The sequence below is a fragment of the Brachyistius frenatus genome, unplaced genomic scaffold (assembly GCF_029030835.1).
Source record: "Brachyistius frenatus isolate BFR_SWC_R1_liver_20210118 unplaced genomic scaffold, ASM2903083v1 Contig_20, whole genome shotgun sequence".
NCBI lineage: Eukaryota > Metazoa > Chordata > Actinopteri > Embiotocidae > Brachyistius > Brachyistius frenatus.
The window spans coordinates 4898290-4919598 of NW_027210619.1; the positions used below are offsets into that span (position 1 = coordinate 4898290).

The 21309-nt window shown below is 40.5% G+C and overlaps 1 protein-coding gene across 1 annotated transcript; it reads right to left on the bottom strand.

Annotated features, from left to right (window-relative positions):
- Positions 1–401: 401 nt before the first annotated feature.
- ankrd28b (ankyrin repeat domain 28b) lies at positions 402–17393 on the bottom strand. Its single transcript, XM_069696178.1, has 28 exons — positions 17155–17393; positions 12937–13020; positions 12344–12422; positions 11672–11742; positions 11366–11566; positions 9849–9936; positions 9445–9587; positions 9067–9279; positions 8723–8801; positions 8485–8599; positions 7974–8056; positions 7329–7392; positions 7175–7243; positions 6958–7098; positions 6663–6774; positions 6529–6555; positions 6312–6386; positions 6013–6214; positions 5821–5908; positions 5617–5734; positions 3979–4198; positions 3563–3650; positions 3351–3434; positions 3070–3215; positions 2850–2932; positions 2651–2733; positions 2442–2533; positions 402–1417 (listed from the first exon to the last, which is right to left on the bottom strand). Exons 1-28 carry the CDS (start codon positions 17179–17181, stop codon positions 1134–1136), a joined length of 3159 nt encoding a protein of 1052 aa, XP_069552279.1. The 5' UTR covers positions 17182–17393; the 3' UTR covers positions 402–1133.
- Between the last annotated feature and the right edge of the window lie 3916 nt (positions 17394–21309).

Consider the following 21309-nt stretch of genomic DNA (forward strand, 5'->3'; position numbering starts at 1 on the left):
AAAAATCTTTTCCATTCTAATGAAGCTAGCCAATGTTTTGTACATATTTCCAGTTAAAAGAATGTTTCAACAGACAAAACCGGGAATTATTTAATCATGGTACGATTGAGTGTTTTTTTTAGTTGTTTTTTTTAGGTTAAAGCAAGCAAAACTTGTCAATATACATTGACTAATATAAGAGCAAAAATATCATTCAGTCAAAAGAAAAATCAAATGCTGCCCTATCATTGGTTTACAGTGTTTCTCCTCACAAAGCTAAGCCGAGATACCTCAGTATTGGATCAGTGCTTCTCACAAATGTTTAAATACTTACCTAGTGCGCATCACTGTACTTTCACAGCTGCCTCTACAAACCCATTTCCTCAGTAACCGAAGGCACAAAATGAACACATAAAAAGGAACCAAAAGTACACAAATAATTTATTCTTCAAAGACTAAACCGCAATGGACAGGTCAATATACAAAGGTAAGGTTGATCAACTTGGTGCACATATCAAATGTTTTGAAATTACTCAGGTCAGTGAATCTGATTTGTTTTCTAGAGGATAAGGAGTTTAAGACATGAAAATGGGTATATTAAAATTTTCATCTCAAAAAATAAATGATTTCCCCCTGTATGACTTACAAACTTGAAGGACAAGTGCATTCTGACGGATGTAGTGTGCGGATATCAACCGATGAAAACTGCTCCCCCCTCCGCTAACCCATGAACCCAAAAACTCTCAGTCTCATTTACAGTAAAAACTGGGATAAAATGCATCCATGTCTTTTGGTCCCTGTTGGTTTTGCTTTCTGCGAAGTGCAACCACCCGTCTTCAGCATGTTATTGCCCTAAAAAGGTTGCTGTCTGGCCAACAAGTACACTTTTTTTTTTTAGCACTCAAGAAGTCAGTGTTGGTAAAGCAGTGGTTACTGGAGGTCCAGTATCAGCTGAAGAACACCTTGTGCTGGATGAGGTCGGGATGAGTGTGGGCCAGCCTGCTGCACCTCCTCCCTCTCTTGCTCTCTGATTGGGGGGGGGGACTCTTAAGGCTCCTGTGGGGTCTTGTGTCTTACTCTGCCCTCCCAAGGTTGCGGTGGGTGATTTTTAAGACACAGTGTGTGTGTGTGTGTTTATCACTTCCTCCCGTCCCTCAGTACGTCTCAGAATCCGAGTCGTTGAGCTCCTCGTCTTTGTAGAAGCCGTCGTGGTGACTGATGTTGTTGAAGCTGCAGTAGGAGCTGTGCTCACCGCGCAGCACGGGGAGGCTGTCGAAGGTGACGCTCTTGGAGGGGCTGGTGGTGTAGTGGTTAATGGCACTGAAAGGAAGGGTGGGTGCCGGGGTGCAGGGGGACACAGGCATCATGGTGGCCAGGATGAGGGCTAGGCAGTCTGCCACATCTTTGTTGGGGGCACAAGCCAAGGCGGGTGTGTAACCTGAAGAAGTAACAATGCACCAGTGTTATACTTATATCCTATAAAATGAATGCACAGTTTTAGGTTCCAGGATTGATTCGGCATCTGTTAAATGAAACAGGCAGACAATATGCCTGAGCATTAGTTCTACATTATTGATTACTTTTTCTATTCATTATCATTTAACATGTTAAAAGTCAGAAATCGGGAAAAATGCCAGTTAAAATTTCCCACTGCCTGAGGTGACACAGTCAAATTACTTATTTGGTCCAACAGTCCAAAGACTGGGTTTGCTATCAGTGAAGACAGATAAATGCTCCAAAACCTTACTTCTGAGAAAAAAAACAAGGGAATATTCAGTGTTGTTGTTTTTTTTAAATAGAACAAAAATAAGAACAAAAAAATGGAGGGAAAAAATACAAGGAATATATATTTTTCCCATAACGCATCTTCGCTCATTTCATCAAAATTTCTAAACCAACTTTGGGGATTTTCACATATAATTATGTAAAATCAAACCATAAAACACCTTCTCTTTCACCCACTGAGTCTGGGAATTTGTCATCATGTTTATCTGAGGATCCACATTATGTTTTCTGCTGAAGTGTGTGATGTTTATATGTCCGGTACAGTTGTTCCTGTTTTTATGTATTTGACATGTCTTTGCAGTTGTCATTAGACCTGCCCTGGGACTGCAGTAAAAAAAATTAGCCCAGATGGCTAAATGTGTAATAATGTGTACTGACCCTGCAACTCCTTAAATACATAAATGAATAAACTAGGCATATCTTAATTGATTTGTTAACAACTGATCAAATTCATCTGCAGTATGTCATCTGTCTCAACACTGTAGAGAATTTAGAGAATTAAAGTAAAGTGAAAAATCAAAGTAGCCCAACAACAATATCTATGCGTTTTTATGCAAGAGAAAACAATTCATCTCTGATTCTGCTGATTAAAATGCATGTTTTAGTGGTAGTGTAAGAGCCCAACATATGTAAGTGACAGAATGTTGCAAAAGAAAAAAATGCAACCGTGCATTTACCATTCTCATCGACCGCAAGGACACTGGCTCCCTTTGCAAGTAACTCTTGCACCACCACAGTCAGGCCATTTCTTGCAGCCACGTGTAGAGGCCTGAAACGAAAAATAAACCATTATGTGCTGATAGACAATTTTTTTGTGTTCATCTCTGCACAAATAATGTATATCGCCGCAGAAATCTAACAACAATGTGACAAAAGTGATACATACGTCTGTAAGGCGGCATTAGTAGCATTTATGAGGTTTCTGTCTGTAATCTTCTCCAATATCAACAAGGCACTGGTTTCATGTCCCTGCAGGCAACACAATTAGTGTCATTAAGACATGCATACAGTAGCTTGTTAATGTGCAGTAAATAAACACACTTCATATTTGTGACACAACAGTGCCATCACATGGTCATACACACCTTACTGCAGGCCAGATGAAGTGCAGTGTTCTTCACAGCATCCTGTAGAGTAAGATCAGCTTTTGCGCTGCTCACTAGCAGCTCTAACAGCGAGAGTGAGATGATCAAATGCAGGAGAAACAAACGGAAGTTAATTCAATAACAGCATGGCTTATTAATTCAATACCGCAAGGATTATTATGTTACACTGATATTTCCCAGGCAGGTGAAGTACTCCTACCGACAGCGTTGGTCTGGCCGTTCTCAGCAGCCATCATCAGCGGGGTCTTCCCTGCAGCGTCGACACTGTTCACCTGAGCGTTGTGGCTCAGCAGCAGCTGGAGACACTCCACATGGTCAGTGAAGGCTGCTGCGTGCAGGGGGGTCCTGCACAAATAACATCAGCAGAAGGCTGTTAAATCAATTGATCCTTTTCATATGGTCTTTTAAAATCACAAAACAAGACCACAACTCTTGCGGCTAAATTTACTGTTCCACTTGTCTTCATATGACCGTGTATACCTGTTTTTGCCGTCATTGGCATTTACGATGGCAGGGCCCAGAGTGTCTATCAGCATTTCAGCAGCACCTTCGTTGTCATGGATCCTAAAGAAGAAGGAACAAAAAAAAAAAAAAAAAAAAAAAAAGAGGCCAATTGTTTAATCCATAAGAGGTTCTGTCACCACCCACATCACACACATCGATCGAAGCAGAAGACAGCTCAAGATTCTTACACAGCACAGTGGAGGGGGCTGAAAGAATTGCCTTCGGCCTTGTGAAAAACCTCCTGTTCCAGCAAAACCTCCACACATGTATCGTGACCTGCATGAAAGAAAGCGTTCGTTATTTGAGCCTTCAACACAAGGCTTCAACACAATTATGGCTCTATTAAAACATGTCCCTTTACATGTCAAAATATAACCTTAGGGTGCAGAAAGAAATGCATAAAGAACAAGCATGAAACATTAAAATGAAAAAAGACGCATGCCTATTTTAAATCCATATCTGCATAAGTGCACCATTATACTAATCTACTCTGGTTGGCAGCATGCTTGTTTATAAGAGCATATATTACTAAAAATCACATGTTCATTTCCATAACTGTATTGATTGCTGTTTTTAAGTGGTCTTCAAACCCTCTTCTCTGTACCATTGTAGCAGGCCCAGTGCAGTGGGGTGTAGCCTTGGTTGTCTGTTAAGACAGGGAGTGTTTCCACTGATTGGGCAGCATGCAGAAGGCCTCCCAGTACCCCTATGTGTCCACACGCTGCTGCCAGGTGGATTGGCGTGCGCCCTTTACAGTCTCGCACCAGGAAATTGGCACTGTGCTGAAGCAAAGCCTCCACGCATTCCTCGTGACCGGTCACCGCCTGTGGACAGAAAACAGCTTTTAACCTATGCTTGTTTACAACCAGATTAATGAAGTACATTTTTAGACTTTTGAAAGTGAAAGAAAGCAAAAAGACACCCAACAGACATTAGAAATAACTCAAAGGACACACTTCCTTATAAGAGTTGGTTAAAGTTCCGAGATCCCTCGAGGCTGTCTCTCACACAGTGCTATCTACCTACAGATTTTCAATGATGTTGGGGTCAGGGGTCTGTGAGGGCCACGCCAAAAGCTTCAGCTTGAGTTTCTTGTTGTAGTCCATGGTGCATTTTGAGGTCTGCTTTAGATCATTGTCCTGTTTTAATGGCCAGCCTCCGTTTACTTTCAGTTTTTTGAATGCCTGCAGGACTTCTGCATCCAGAACTAGCTGACATTGACTGGAATCCATTCTTCTATGTCAATTTGTGCTTCCTGTGCTGCTGGCTGCCACAAAACCCGAAAGCATAGTTCTGCTATGTCTCTGCTTAACAGTTGGCTAGGTGTTTTTTTTTCCATCATATGCTGCCTAACAACTTTGGTGATTGTGGTCAAGGACCTCAGTTTAAACTTCATCTGTTCACAGACCGTTTCTAAACGAACTCCGGCTGATCCCGATGGTGCCACGCATACTTCAGATACTGACTTTTGTGATGTGGTCACAAGTAAACCTTTTCTTTCTGATGACTTCCATGTTTGTGTATCAAAGCTGCACAGTGCATTGGCGTACCAATTCATCCAATGTTTTTAGCTGAACCTTCCTGCAGCACCTTTGCAGTCCGTGCTATGTAGGAATAAATGAACTTCGTTTTCATGTCCTCAGTCATTTGCTTTGAGGAACTCATCGTTGTTGGTGAGTCAGAGACTTTATCAGCTCTTGAACTGTCATCAGCCCACAATGGCAAAACTAGTTATTGAAGTTTCACCTCAAAAATCAACAAAACGAGTAATTTGTCAAGGGGTCACCAAACCTTTGCATGCCACTGTAATGTAAATGATGCAAGCTGGTTAACGTTCTGCGGAGTATTATTTCTAAAGACAAAATGAGACAGAGTGTTTCTTTATGGTTTCTTCGTAGGGCTGAACCACATATATTCAACACCAAAAGGTAACTTTTGAGTGAGGTGACTATGACTTGCTTTGTACCACACAACACAGCAAAAATATGAGCAGGTGTGGAGATAAAAGATGAATAAAAAAGTAAAAGTAAAACAAATATTGAACAAAATAAAAAGTTAAGATAAAATTTCTTTCTTTTAGATTATCAAGACCAACTACTATGTTACAGTGACACATTAGTGCTACTGCATTACACAAAAGATGTGCAATATATGCAGCAACATCAAAGTATCTATACATGAAACTGTCCTACAATATTCAGTGCAAAGTACATTGTATAGGACAATAGTGACATCTCCTTACTCCTCTATGCAGGGCCGTCCTGCCCCACTTGTCTTTGGCTTCGACATTGGCTCCCTTATTAAGCAGAGAATACACACAGTCTGTGTGTCCACTCAGGACTGACAGCATCAGAGGGGTTCTAAGAGATAACAGATAATAATATCAGTAAATAATTCGGAACATGAATGGGATTTTTTTTATTTTTACAAATAAATCTTTACTTACTGTCCATTCCCATCTTGAATGTCTACTGCACTTTGAAGATCAGCATTTCCAATCAGCAAACGCAAACATTCTGAGTGACCGTTAGTAGCTGCAGGAAAGAAAAGGTCATTTGTATTACAAACATTACATTCTATTTAGGTCTAAACTTTCATATATAGGTGAGTTCATGAGTCTCCACCACCAACTCCTTGCCTGCAGCGTGTATGGGGGTTCGCTTCAAGGTGAAATCTTTGACTAAGATGGAGGCTCCCTGGTTGATGAGGACGTCCACACACTCCACGTGGCCCTTGAAGGCAGCCAGGTCGAGGGGTGTTCTCCCCTGGCTGTTTCTCACATCCAGATCCAGCAGAGACTGTACCAGAACCTCCATAGCGTGATGGTGACCATGGTATGCCTGAAAGGTGAATCCACCACAAAGAAATGTTGAGATTGATGATATTGACATGTTCTACCCACTGGGGGGGTTATATAAAGTGTTACACATGACTCACAGCAAGGTGCAGGGGGCTGACGGGGGCTCTGACATCGGAGTCATTCAGGATATCTGTCCCTGAGGTTTCCATTAGCTGAAAGAAAACGATGTGCAAGTCAGACATAATGACTTGCTTAGCCATGAAGCTCAGTACTACACATATTCAGTATATGTCATATTTTATAAATAATAAAACCACATACATATACAGAAAGGAAAAGTACAAATCAACTCACCACATCTAGGGGCGTTTCACTTGCAATCTGTCAGAGAATGCAGGAGAAAAGGCAATGCATTAAACACCATTTAAAAAACCAAATATAGACATGCTGATTGTGAAGTGCTCTGTCCTCTGGAGTGAAGTTCTCACCAGCTCCAGACAAAGGCGATGTCCGTAGGCCGAGGCGTAGTGCACAGCATTGTAGCCCTGATTGTCTCGAATCCCTGGATTTGCATCATTTCTCAGTAAATATTCCAGGCACCTGTAGACACAACAAAGAAGCTGTAGTCAAGGGAAACCAACACGCTGGCTTCTAGTCTTCAACCGTTATAAAAGAACTGATAACGCAAGTGATCTTTTATGCCTTAAAACCCAGAAGCATCAACCGCCTCCCACGCAGCAACCATATTCTTTATGAAACTGAAATTTTTAAAGTACTACTAACTTTCCATCTGTGTCAGAGGCAGCGGCATAGTGGAGAGGAGTGCAGCCCCGCTCGTCTAGGTCGTTGACGCTGGCCCCGGAGCCCACCAGAGCAAACAGGCACTGGTAGTTACAGTTGGCAGCAGCGTAGTGCAGAGGGGTCCTGGAAAAGCAAACGCAGCTCGTCTCCTTGTTCAAACTTGACTCTTGATCCAAATCCACCATGAAATAACACAAACCTGCCAAAGCTGTCCTTTCTATTAAAGTCTGCCCCAGTGTTGAGGAGAAGATTGAGACATTCCAGGTTTCTGAGGGCGTAAGAGGAACTATTAAATATAATGATATTCGTCCGTTACAGGTCTTATAGTTAATACTCAGCTGTGCTGTACTCACCCTCCAGCAGCTGCAGCATGTAAACAGGTCCTTCCAAAGTCATCAGGAGTATCAATATCAAAGCCTGCTTAGGGTAAAGAATTATCAATTATATCCTGCATTGCATCATTCACGATAATATAGGTATAACTTTTAATATGATTTTGTTTTTATTCATATCAGGATAATGGCAATATTCCAACTAGTTGACAGTGATAAACTGTTACAAAGCAAAATAGTTGGGACTGTGTTTTGGCAAGAATCTCTCGATATGATATTTATCATAATACAGGGAAACTGTCATTGTACACACTACTTCTTGTCAGTTTATGTTGTTATGCAGATGTGGAAGACTCAAAAGGCTGAAGATTACATTGTCCAGCTATTGGGGTCATAGTGTGAAGAATGTCGTTACTGCTGAAGCACCCTGAAATCTTGTGATATTATTTTCGGACCATGTCACCCACCTCTACCAGAGTAAACTGCTTCCTGTACATGCGGTTTTACAGTACAGATGTTGTACAGAGTTAAAATTATGTTGGATTTCAAAATAAAACACATGGTCAGGAATCTTGACTTCTTAAACTGCATCATCAGAACAATTCAAATGTAAGACGTGTGTCTTTGTTCTGTTGGCTGCCACGGCACGAGTAAAGAGTTGCTCACCTGATGACAGAAGCTTGCGGCAGCAGTCAGAAAAGCCACTGAGAGCAGCCAAATGCAGCGGGAACATGCCGTGAATCCCACGTCTGAAAAAGACACTCATATTAACTTCCCCTGCGTCAAACAAATAGCAAATAGCTCTGGTGCTAAACTATGGTAGGGGAATTACTATTAATAGCACATAAACATTTGTATCAGTTACATAACAGACATTTATTTTATTCTATTTGTTTTTGTGTATATAGTCTGCGTGTGTGCGTATTTATTCATTGCTCTTTTTTTCTTTTTCTATCTTATTTATGTATACGTATTTGTACATTTGTTCTTATTGTGTGTACCTTTTTTTGGTTTCTATGCTGCTGTGACAACCAAATTTCCCCACTGTGGGATTAATAAAGTCTAAATCTAATCTAATATAATTACATGTCTGCTTTTGGAAAGTTTAAACATGCAGCTTTTTCTCAGTGTTTAAAGTGAGAAGAGTTACTGAAACACAGCAAAAAGGCTCACGTACTTTGCCGTGTCAGCTCTGTTGGTGATGAGCGTGTTGATGAGGAGCTCGTGTCCGTATCGAGCTGCAATGTGTAGTGGTGTATTTCCGTTCTTGTCTTCACAGTCAATCTCAGCACCTTCCGGGAAAAAAAAAAAAAAAACCTTAACCGTTGTTCCCCTAAAAAGCTGTTTTTCGTTTTACAGTCCAGCAAGAGAAATAAAGTCAATAATGTTTTTTTTTTTTTTTTTTAAGACCTCACCATTCTCAATGATTGCTTGAGACCTAGAAAACCTCCCGTGAATGGCCGTCATGTGGAGGGGAGTTTTACCATCTTTACTCTGAAGTCAGACAAAAACAGTGGTATCACAAGGTGTCTTCCAGCTATAAAGTATATTGCACAAAAAAGCTCCCCAAAACTATGAGAGGTTATAAAACTTTATTTCTGACATCAACAGTAGGAAAAGGGCACAATTAAGTTTTAGTGCCATTATTTTTCAACACACTTTTATACAAAAACATGCAACTGTGAATGAACACTAACTCTTAACCAAAAATATTCAACTATTTACAAGACTCATAATAACAATAGTGGTTTTCACTCACCTTGATGTTGACGTCCGCCCCGTTGCACACCAGGAGCTCCAGACAGAGCGCCCCATGGCGTGAGGCGGCGGTGAAATGGAGAGGTGCGAAGCCCTTCTCGTTCACCTGGTTGACGTTGGCTCCGCACTCTATGAGCTCATTCACCACCACGTCTTGCCCGTTGTAGCAGGCCACGTGGAGGGGTGTGTTCCCATATGCATTAGGCTCGTTGATCTAGACATCCAGGGAAACAGGAAGTAGTCATCAGGACAAAGTGGTACAAATATAGGACTGTTACTCTTATAGCACACAATTATTGAAGCATATCTCTCCTGATCAGATGATAAGATCTAGCAGTGTCTATAGAGTAATGATTATAAGCTTGTGGGTGGAACTTACATCCACCCCCAAGTCCAGGAGGTATTTGACAACGCTGATCATTCCACTGGAGGCTGCTGCATGTAGCGGGGTGTAAGATTTCTTATCTTTGCAGGCCACCTCAGCTCCATGGGATGCCAACAGCTTCACCACTTCTATGTGACCTGACACACAAAAAGAGAATGATTTAATTATGGAATTATACTATCAAGATATCATCAAGTTTTCTATCGGCTCATATCAGAACATGAGTAATCTATTTACCTTTAAAGTTTCTTAAACATTTTCCTTAAAAATAATGAAAAAAAAAAAAAAAAAAAAAATGTCCGCAAAGTTAACCACAAGCAGAGAGAATGTTCTCAAGTTACATGGAAAGTGAATATAAAAACATGAATATCTGTGTGGTAGATTTTTTTTTTTTGTACCCATGTAGGCCGCCCAGTGGATTGCACGGCGGTCCTTCTTGTCAAAAGCATTGATGTTGGCTCCTCTGGAAAGCAGGAGCCTCACCATCTGACAGCAGCAGGGAAAGAAAGAGAGCAATTAGGAGAAACATCAGGGGAAGCTGCAACCTCAACATTACTGACTGTCTTGCGCAGTCAGTACGGTAACTAATAAGCATTGTGTACACAATCGTTTTGTCAGCACCGCACACAGCTACCTTCGATCTAACCTAATATCATGAATTAGATGGACCTCCAGAAGGCTGTAAATTATTTTTAATCTGCTGAGCAGATGTCGGACCTTTTGCATACACTTGATACAGTTTTGCCAATAGAATAAAAAGATACTCAGCATGAAACTGTCAGTTTCCACGTAACCTGTAAAGCACAGGCTGTATTGCAGCGGGTCAAGTTACTATGCAAGTCATCACCTCCATATTTGTTGTGTTTTACTGCAATAAAACTAAAAGGTTCTCTGAACAGCTTTTATGCACATGATGAGAGATTTCCACTTTTAAGGTAAAAAAAATGTGAAAGCAAGTATATGACTGGGCGAGAACTGTCTGTCCGTATTGCACCCTGGAGCGTGAACGCAATTTATGACTGACAGTCCACAGTGTCCCTCTGCAGCCATGTCTGAAAATGTACTATGTATTTTTTTCATGATATATATATATATATATATATATATTTGTTTTTTTTAACAAATCAATGTTTAGATTTGGATGACGGACTCCGGAATCCAAAGGGTTGATATTAGCACCAAACAACTACTGTCCACAAGTAATCTTGTCTAAAATGAAATTTAAGAAATAGACATATATAGTTACAAATACTTTACTGTATTTTGTTGTATAAAAAAACAAAAACAAAAACCCCCCAAAAAAACATTTTAAACTCAAAGATACTAAGAGCCAAACAACACCTACTGTCCACATTTCCCTAACTATTACAATGTGTCTATGTGGCAAGATGCACAGGAATGCATGATTAGCTTTGGTTACCAAAGTGAAGTGGTGGTGACAAATATGAGGACGTTGATCGTTTCAGCTTACACTTCTTAAACGGGCAAAAATAAAGCCGTTGTTCTGTGTTGCAATGGTACAATGCCCATTGTGTTCACACATTTATGAGGCAAGCAAAAATTATTCCTTTTAGTGAGAGAAGGGGATCAGGAAGTTAGCCCAGGCTTGATGTTGTGTGTGTGTTTACTCAGATGTTTGTATGACAGCTTGGCAATAAAACCGTGTATGTGGTACATACTCTCTAGAGAAGAGAATAACACCACATCTATCAATATAAGCAGTACTGAAGTGGCTATACAGTCACAATGCTGCATCAACCCTCTAAGTTAATGTACGTTTAGCCTCTTGAAGCAACTGATATTCAGATGTTCTGCCATTTCCAATCCTTAAGGTACAAGTAAATCAATACAACAGCCATTAAAGCACTTCCTTGAGTACAGCTTCCAACTGATTCAAACAGTACATTAATATTACCTCCAGATGACCACTGAAGGCTGCGTGGTGCAGCGCAGTCCGGCCTGCTCTATCCGACACATTCACATTGCTAAGGAGTGGGACGAGGGCTTCGGCACAGCGGACCGCCTTATTGGCTGCGGCGATGTGAAGCGGCGTCTGCCAGTTCTTGTCTCGGGCATTTACATCTGCAGAGTGTTTCAGCAACACCTGGACAGCCTCCTGCAGGAAAACATAGCATGTCAGTTAAAAGGTCTGCATTGACTGGTATGTAAAAATAGTGTGTCGCAGTATCCATGACAGAGAAGCAGGGGAACGTTCACATACCTCACTGCAGGAGGCCACAGCCCGGTGCAGGGGAGTGAGCCACTTGTTATCTTTGGCATTTACTCTTGCACCTACAAGTCAGAGGACAATGACTGTCAGACTTTTTAAAGTCAAACAGTTTCCTGACATCTGGTGTAACATTCTGAAAAGAATGAATTAAACCTTTTGGACAGCTACATAGGAATTAGGAACAAGCTGGAAATGATTTATCTAGAGGCATTTCCCCCTATTGAATGCAGATGTACCGTCTGGCAGTATAAGCCTTCCATTTAATTTCACATTTCAAAGGTGTCATTATGCTTTTAGACATGTTAGCATTGGTCATTCACTGCTACCAGTCTAACAGAACCTCATGAACAGCACGAAAGGGGATGATGACTTTGCCTAAAGTGATTTTCAAAGTTGATGCAAACAGCATGAAGAAGTTTGCTTCCATAATGACGATGATAAATATGACCATCTCTGTCATATTTGTAACATCTCACATTTAAACAAGCCCAAATTGGAACCACATAATCTGTGCTCTTTCATGTGATGGAACAAATGAACCGCTAACTCAGGCCATCTCCTTGATAATCTCTCCTGATGTCTGAACAGCATTGAACCAGTATTTTTTACTTAATGCAGACTGATTGCTGGATATCCGACATCAATACTGAGGATGAAACATACCTGATAGAATCAGTAGCTCTATAATTTCTGCATCCCCGAGATAGGCAGCAGCATGAAGTGGAGTTCTCTTCTCATTGTCCTGTAATAAGTGAACAGACAGACCATGCTGTGATTTAACAGAAACAAAAACAACCTGCACTCAAACCTTCTTTTACTATTTTACACGGGTAATCATGGTCTGTTGTGACACTCTTTCTTTACTGTTTGCAACATGTCAGAAGGGACAAATAAGCATTATATGTTGACAGTCAGTCACCTTACACAACACAAAGTGGGTTCAATTCAGAAAAGCCTTCAAAGGAAAAGCAAACAAGTACAAACCAGCCTTATTTTGAAACAAACCCCCCCCCCACCGAAGCAGTAACGGTGAGGAATGCAATAAAATAAGCAGAGCCAGATCATGGCAGGGGAAACTGTAAAAACCCAACCATGTGCTGTTTTGTACTCAGCGACTATTGACTGAAAGTGCCGCACAAAGTCTTTCAAGGCCAACTACACACCGGAGGATTTAAATGCAGTGCTGCTGGGATGTTTTTAAAACACAACAAGAATATGAGGAAACGGATGCAGAGATTGGTGACTGTTGGGAATACCTGTGCATTCACGTCCTCTTTTTTGAATATGAGCGAACGTACTTCATCTGGGTCCACATTGAAAATGGCTTTCAGCAAAGCAGGCTGTAAAAGAGAAAGACTGTGTCAATGAAAATAATCAACATGATTTCAATAGTTTTCTGGTAACACTTTCACAGATTTCATAACTACATTTTGATTGTAATGTAAGACCAATAAACTGTAAGTGTTAAACATGCAGTCAAATTTGAGAAAACAATTCAGACCTCTGAGACCTCAGAACGTATACAGACTTCCAGATCCTCGTCGTCAAGCACCACAATACACACACGATGCATATGCTCATATCAAATATTCTCATTTAAAAGGGCACAAACGGAAGCGTAGTGAAGCTGGATTAGCTTGAGAGAAGGAAAAAGGAAAATATGACAGCAGGCTGTAGCAGCCATTTAAATGAATATTTTAACAAAATGTTGACTCCTCATGTCACAGCATGATGATGGCGGTGGACTATCAGGGCTGATACTGACAAACGCTGAACAGCCACTTTCTAATTCGGTTCTGTGTTGTTTACTGTCAGCAGGCCAGCAAAACCACATATATCCCATGGTACGGAGATAAATATCACAGTCTTTCAAAGAGTACAGGTCCAGCTGTGTGTTCCAAATCCTACATGTGCTGCTCATCTTCACTTTGCCTCCAGACAGACTTTAAGCTCTAGCAAGATGGGTCCCTTTTGAGTGACGGCATCTTCAACAGAGATAGAATGGAAAAAAGAAGAAGAAAAAACAATCCTCAGCTGAGCTGGATCACCACATACAACATGACAGCAAGTGACAAAGATGATAAAAGTCCAAATAAACTAAAGTAAAGGGGCAAACTGTTGACATTCTTTGTGAAGTCTGATTCCTATGGATCATGCAAATCCTGCCTTGGCTTCTTAAAAAGTAGTGAAGTTGGCCCCACCCCTTTGAGGGGTGGACACACAGGGGGAGTGCTACTGTTCATTTTACACAGCTTTGGGCTGCTTTATTGGTGCAAAACATTGTATTCTTTTTGTAATCTTTTCACAAGTATTCATATTTATAACTAAACTACCCCAAAATATCAAAGATTGCCAACAGTGGCTGTGTTTTTGAGACATCTAGCTGAAACCATATGAAAGTTCCAGTCAATGCGAGACTCTGCTGTTGGAGCGTTTCAATAAACACTTCCTGGAAGACAAGTTACCGTCACAACACTTGCAATGTCTTTTAAGAGTGACAGACTGGACCCGACCCACAATGCGTCAACAAAGTCAAACTAAAAAACTTAACAGACATCTAGGCCAAGTAGTTGCCCGCATCTTCACAACAATTGTCAGCTTTGTGAAAACCTCAAGCCAGAACTATAATATCACAAAGCAACTGCAAAATATTTCAGCTAGTATAAATCACAATCAAGTATATTTTTACGGTTCATGTCGAATGGCCAGTTCCTTCAGAAAGCAGCAAATGGCACATGTCTCCATTATGCTTTTTGTTGTCTGTAACCAACTTATCAAATATTTTTGAAAACAATGCTGAATCCGACACCCTATTAATAGGCATGACTGCATAAGTGTAATAATGGACCTTTGTGTCTGTTGTTGGCCAACTTGGCTCTGCTGCATGCTGCACTGCCATGTTTCATCCACCATAACACCAGTACTGAGTCTTTGATCAGCCAGTTTTCCACCGCCTGTGGAGAGAGGCTAGTATGATTGGGGACAACAGTGAGTGGAGGGGGATCCTTTCCAGATGAAACATTCCTGGCTTCCATAAAAACTTAACTCTTCCTCCTCTTAACCTTTGAATGAGCAATATGCACTAGTGTATCCAAAACAAAACATCAGATGATAAAGCAGCAGGGTCCTTGTACAAAAAGTGCCAAGAGGCAGCAGGTGTTAAAATTGTCTGCTGTAATGTTGGTGGAATTAAAACCTCTCATCTTTTATTGACCTTTATCTACCTTAAATACATCTCCACTTGTAATAACTAAGGATACTTTACATAAGTCTTAACATTTCAGGGCAAACAAAATGCTGACCTAGTTTTTAATGTAAACAGTCAATCTCTTTGCATACAATAATTTCCAAGAGCTGATTGCCTCCTTTGTACAGTCACAATGATGCAGTATGCAGAGGGACATTTATTCACTAAGACTTCATCCCTCATTTCATCCACCAGGCTGCCCAGCTAGCCAATTAGCTAATGATCAGACATGTACTTTGTCAGCTTTCGTGTACAAAAGACATTTAGTTTACATAGCGTAGCTTGAGCCGCACACTTTTCACAAATAAAGTCAAAAAGAACTAACCATGTCTGGACCCAACTGGTCTTTCAGTAACACTTCCCAATATGTTTCAATGAGCACATCACTAGGGTTTATGAAGGTTGAACACAGAGCCAAACACTTTCACCTTTAGCTGACAGGACTAATTTGTACTCAATGTCCCGTGTCAAATAAAACTGAGTTTATTACATGCAAATTTGGGATTAAACAAACCATAAAGGCCAACTTTATAAGCATTGCTTTTAAATATATTAAAAAACCTATCAAGAATAACAGCCATTCAAGATACAGTACAGAGGCGGCATTGCGTGAGATTATTCCCTTTGAAGTATTTTGAAACCGTCAGAACAAGATAAGCTTATAGCCTTGTACAAATTTGAGTCACGAGGCATTTCAGCCGTTGGACTGATGATCAATAAGTATTTAGCTCCAGCGAGACAATAACTATTATTCCCATCTAGGGAGCAAGAAGCCTACAGTCACTTTTTAAAAACACAAGACAAGTCTCTCATTTAGATATGATAATGTCCATGAATGTCTGCCGGGCACAAGGAAGGTTAGAGATGCTGGGGACAAATTCAGGGTAACAAGCAGCCACTTGTCCTTCTGACACTAATGATTTCTGTACTTCCCCCCCCCTCCCCCTCATCCCCTACAATGAAAAGGACAGACAGATCTGCATTTTGTTGTTTTCAGTTCTCCAGTCTTGCATGAGTGGTGCAGGAGATTTTCTATGCTCGTCTGTAGCTGCTCGACTGTGCACCTCCTCTCCTCACACAAGCCAGGCTAGTTAATACCATCACCATGGAGACAGCAGCTTTGGCAACTACACCGGCTCACAGGAGCTCAGGCACACGATCATTCAAGCACACGGACAATAAAAGAAACATGCGTGGACATATGTGACAAGAATAGCAGGCATGTGCAAAACAAAGTCCTTAAACGATATCGGAGCGCTATTCTCGTTCTCACAAGTGGGTGTCAAGTGTTTAATTTAGTGATACCGCTACAGAGCCAGTCACCTCATACATTTATTATAAGCATTACACAGCAATTCAACTGCACGTACAACATTCACGTTGTTAGAAACGCCTTTTGCGAGACTATTTACTGAGAAGTAAACAGAAGCAGTTCGTATTTACAGTGTTTACATGAGGATGCGCAATAAAGACTTGTGATCAAGGACGTAACTTATTTATAACGCTATTATAAACCCGCATTAAAAAAAAAAAAAAAAAAATACGAGGAGAATCATTGACACGGCACAAATAATCTGACAAATCCCTACGACCGGTTCCTCATAACCCTCATTATCATAATCCCTGGTGGTATTAAACACAATTTAAACATCTAGTTGTGTGAACCTGTGCATGATGTCATTATTTAAGTGTTGACATCTTCCCTCGTCTCGTAGCTCACAGATCCTCAGTAAGAAACATCCGACACGTTACAGAGATTTAATAAATCAAAGAATCACTTGTAAGCTGCTATTCAAGCCCAGGTTTTCTTTTGGTGTTGTTTTGTCACAATATGAGAACTCGTCACTTCAACAAAAATGTCACGTCGGCTCGGACTAATTGCTGGAGAGATAAAAACAGTCTCTCATGAGCTGCTTCACGACTCAACAACCGCTCGAGTGTCTCGTTGTAATTATGCTGCCAGTAACACGATAACAAATGTGCTCGCCCCGACAGTACTTCCCTCCTCCTCCTCCTCTCACCTCACTAGTGATCGTTTAATTTTCTAGTTTTTTTGTTTTTTTTTGAGGAGGGGATGTTTCCGCTCCAGAGAAACTAGCTTGAAGACTAAATTACAATCCCGCTGGCCGAAACGTTGAAACCGGAGGAGGGAGCGCAGCTAGCTTCGCGTTAGCCGGCCAACATTAGCTCAAACTTACGGCCGCTTTCGACACAACGATCAACTTACCTGGTCTCGGATTTTGAGAACCACCATATTTCTGGGATTTTAGCTGTTCTCATGCAGATTCATAAAGTGGTATTGGTCTCCTTCCGAACAGCGCTGGTTGATCTCGGGAGCTCTTCCCGGTGGTCTGCTGGAGGCCTAGCGTGACTCTAGCTTAGCGCTCTTCGCTAGCTTCCTAACCTGATGGCATGAAAGCAGAGGAGTAGCGGAAACTCCATAACATTGCCGCCACCGTATTTCACCTCCCCCAATAAGACGCGCTCCAATTGGTCGAAGGCGTTCTACGTAGTAGTAAAGACGTTCGTGATTGGTTAACGCTAAACGCGCTCTACAATAGACGCACTATATGTTGAGTATTACAGCGCTGTTCTCCGCTCTTGTCATAAGCGTAGCTATTTCGTAACTAACCATTTAAAACCATTTACCACACGTGGGATTAATTTACACTGCAGTGTATCCTCAGTGCGCTCCTTTCAATAAAAAAGTGTCGAGCTTGCGTGTCTCCGTTGAGTCGACATTAATAATAGCTGAATCTTATTCTGTTTTCAAAAAGTGACTCATCTTGAACTTGCACAAGTACGAGAGCCGTGATACCGCTGTACCCTGACAGACCAACTCAACATGCTACTTGGGTCATTTAAGTAAGCTGTTCTCCCAAGAACACAAGTTTCCTGGACAGTCACCTTGGTTGATCACGGACTTCTTGAACAAGGTTCACCATGCAAACACTTAAAACGATGCTATATAATTTATTGACATAATTAAAGCCTGTGCATCCGCTCTGAAATTTTGCGCAGTTAATAAAAGCTGAATGACTTTCCTGTAACTCAAATATTGGTGAGTTTTAAGTGCGGAATATGTTTCAGGTCCTGTAACTTAACGCCAAAATGTGGTAAAATATGGCCCTCTAGCGACCTACCCTTCAACTACAAGCTACAAATTCGAGGTATTTGTACTCTACTTGTAGTATTTCCACTTTATGCAACTTTAGACTTCTACTCCACTAAATGTCAGAGGCAAACGTTGTTGTTTTTACTCCACTACATCTGCCTGACAGCTTTAGTTAGTTATTTTTAAGAATTCAAAACCATTTCTATCCAGTGTATACCCAAATTTAGTGATTTTGAATTAGAATGTTCTTGTTAAACTGAAGGATTAGATGTTCATTCATAGGTTGAGAAAAATCTCAAACTTCTTAAGCAAAATAAACTATTTTCAAACCTACTTGGATTTCCTGGAAAATGCTTTTTTTTTTAATTATTTTTTTTTATTTAAATCTTGTTAATTTTTTAATATAAGGTTCTCACACAACATACACAATACAAATGTCTGATAATCCTGTGCAATATAATGCATTACTATAGACTGAATTAACCAACAGTACATAAAGTGGCTAAAATAATCTTAGATAACTACAGCACTAAAATTCACATAATTCAACAGTAATATTAATCAAAAAACATCATATAATAGTAGAGCACTGACAGGGAGCATTTACTGCTCAATGGGTACTTTTACTTTCCATACTTTAAGTACACGTTCCTGGCAATACTTGCATACTTTTACTTTGGTTAGGCTCTGAATGTAGGACTTATAGTGGTGTATTTTATTAGTACTTTTATGTAAATAAAGGACCTGAATACTTCTTCCACCACTAGTAGTGGTTATATGTCTTCATACAAACTTAAATAAAACATAAAACCAAAGGGCCACTGATGCAACTGTCGACATGCTACCACTGTGTTAAAAAAAAAAAGAAGAGTATTTATCCCAACAAGCAAGCGAACAGATCCGCAAAGGGATCATATTTCCTGCTGCCTCACTTGCTCTGGTAAAAAAAAAAAAAATAGACACACCCAAATGTATGCTGGGCCAACAATAACTTCAGGTGCCCATATGCGTTACCCAATTTACCAAACAAACCTACACTAAATAAAATACTAGTTAACCAAAATTAAGCAAATAATAAGCAAAAGAAGATCCTATCCAAATCTAACCTAAATAAAGCAAATAACTGAAGTAATCCAAACTTGGAGCAATTTAATAAATATTAGAAAAGCAAACAAACAAACTAATAAATAGGTCAGACAACATGTGAGTAATTTGAGAGCAAGACAAGATTATGAATTAATTTCCTTGTACACAAAAGTAATGACGTGTTTTTTAATGTTTGAGTCCTTCATGGAACGTTACAGCCACAACAGCTGATAATGTGGGACAGTAATTTCCTCTGTACAGTGAAAATAAAGATTGGACTGGCAGGAATGACATTATGGAAGAGTGCCAAAAGGCTTCAACACAAAAACAACCGTTTATGGTGCCCTCGATGACACAATGGCTCTGTGACAGACGTAGGCGTAATACATTTAGATTCAGAAGTTCACAGAGTGCACAGCAATTCAGGAATGGAAGAACTGCTGCCAGAGATACCAACGGCACATCCAGTCACGTCATATTGTTGCAGTTGTTGTCTTTTGATGTTTGTCGTGCAGCCCATTTAGCTTTGACAGTTAAGTAAATGTAAAACAATAACCTCTTTGATGAAACATATATGTGCTACAGCATTAATAACACAGATGACATGTCTAAAAATTGCCCCATTTACTATTGATTAGAAAGCTAAACTCATTTACTATGCAGCTACCTGGTTCAGGGGTGCAGAGGGGATTACTCCCAGTGATCCACTCAAGTGGTACCCTTAAGTGTACAGTTTAAGGAGTGAGGGAGGTAGTGGGCTCTTGTGAAAGAATGTGAGTTGTTTTCACCAACTTTGTAGGGAAGTCTCACATTTCAATGCATTGGCTACAAAGAGTGGGGAGAGAGGGGCAAGGCTATGGTAACTACGTGGATGACTTTGGGTATAGACTGGTCACCTTTGCTGGGGGTAATCCTCCTGGATCTGTCTCTAAGCCCCCCAAAGTCCAAAGTAACCCTAGCAGAAATACTTTCTCACTGGGGAGGCTGTGATGGAGAGGAGTTCCCACAAATTAAATTAAGAGTGAATGCATAAATGAGGAAAACAGATGCTTACACACACATACCTCCCCAGTTTCCACCCTGCTTTTAACACTGCACCCTGACCCTGTGTTTACATCCTCCTTGTTTATAGGACCCTTTGGTGTTTGAGTGAGAAAGAGGGAGAGAATTCACACGCCTCCTGTGTTTTTTTTTGTTGAGCATTTTGATTTATTTATGTTATCTAACCTTATTCTAATACACAGGGAATGGCATATTTAAACATTTGCCAATGATTTTCACTGTTTATGCTCTACATAAAAAAGTTAGGTCCCACAAAAGGGGATGGAAAGTTATATTTTTTTAACAGAACCAGTTATACCTGCACACCAGAAGTAGTTCATTTGGCCCAATTTGATTTGTGAGGAAGACAATTTTGGCGGTTAGACAGACTTTCAGTTCAGCAAAATGAGACCATAATACCGAATGAAGCAACAATAAAGTTAACTTATGAACAAGTTCAATTAGCCATCTCTATTAGGGATATGAGAGAACCACTGGAATATGTTTTTATCCAAGTTTGAACAGGTGTAAAAAAAAAAAAAAAGATTTATTATTGAACATGAATTTTTACACTTCAAGACACTTGTTTTTCTTGACATAGTTGCTGCTCTCAAGTGTACCCTAATGCACAAGACAAATCATTGTCTACATGCAAAGCTCACAACATTCTTGGCTGAAAATCTTGCTGAGAAATAACAGATGCCAGCTGTGGGGTCCTGCACACGGATGAGACAGCCGCAGTGACGTGCGTGCAGGATCGAGCCTCAGATGCGCTGGTGTTTGGCTGTGCCCTTGTCTGTCCAGATGTCAGGATGAGAGATAGCAAACAGGTGGACAGTCGGGATCCTGGGATAAAAGGGGTGTCGCCCACTGGGTCAGACCCAGCTGCTGCAGGACAGTGGCAAGGTGGGAAGACAAAGAATTTCATCTCTCTGCTTCCCACCATTCTTCCTGGAGTGCTGATGTAGAGCCAGAGATCACATTATTAACAAGTTCCTGTCATTTACTCGCCTGAAAGTCTTTAGAAAAGAAAGGCATAATAAGACCTAAAATGAAATAAGATGAGGTTCAAATTAATTAAAGAAGCATCTTAAGACAAAACTTGAAAGTGTCCAAACGTCTAAACGCTTTTGTTGAGCA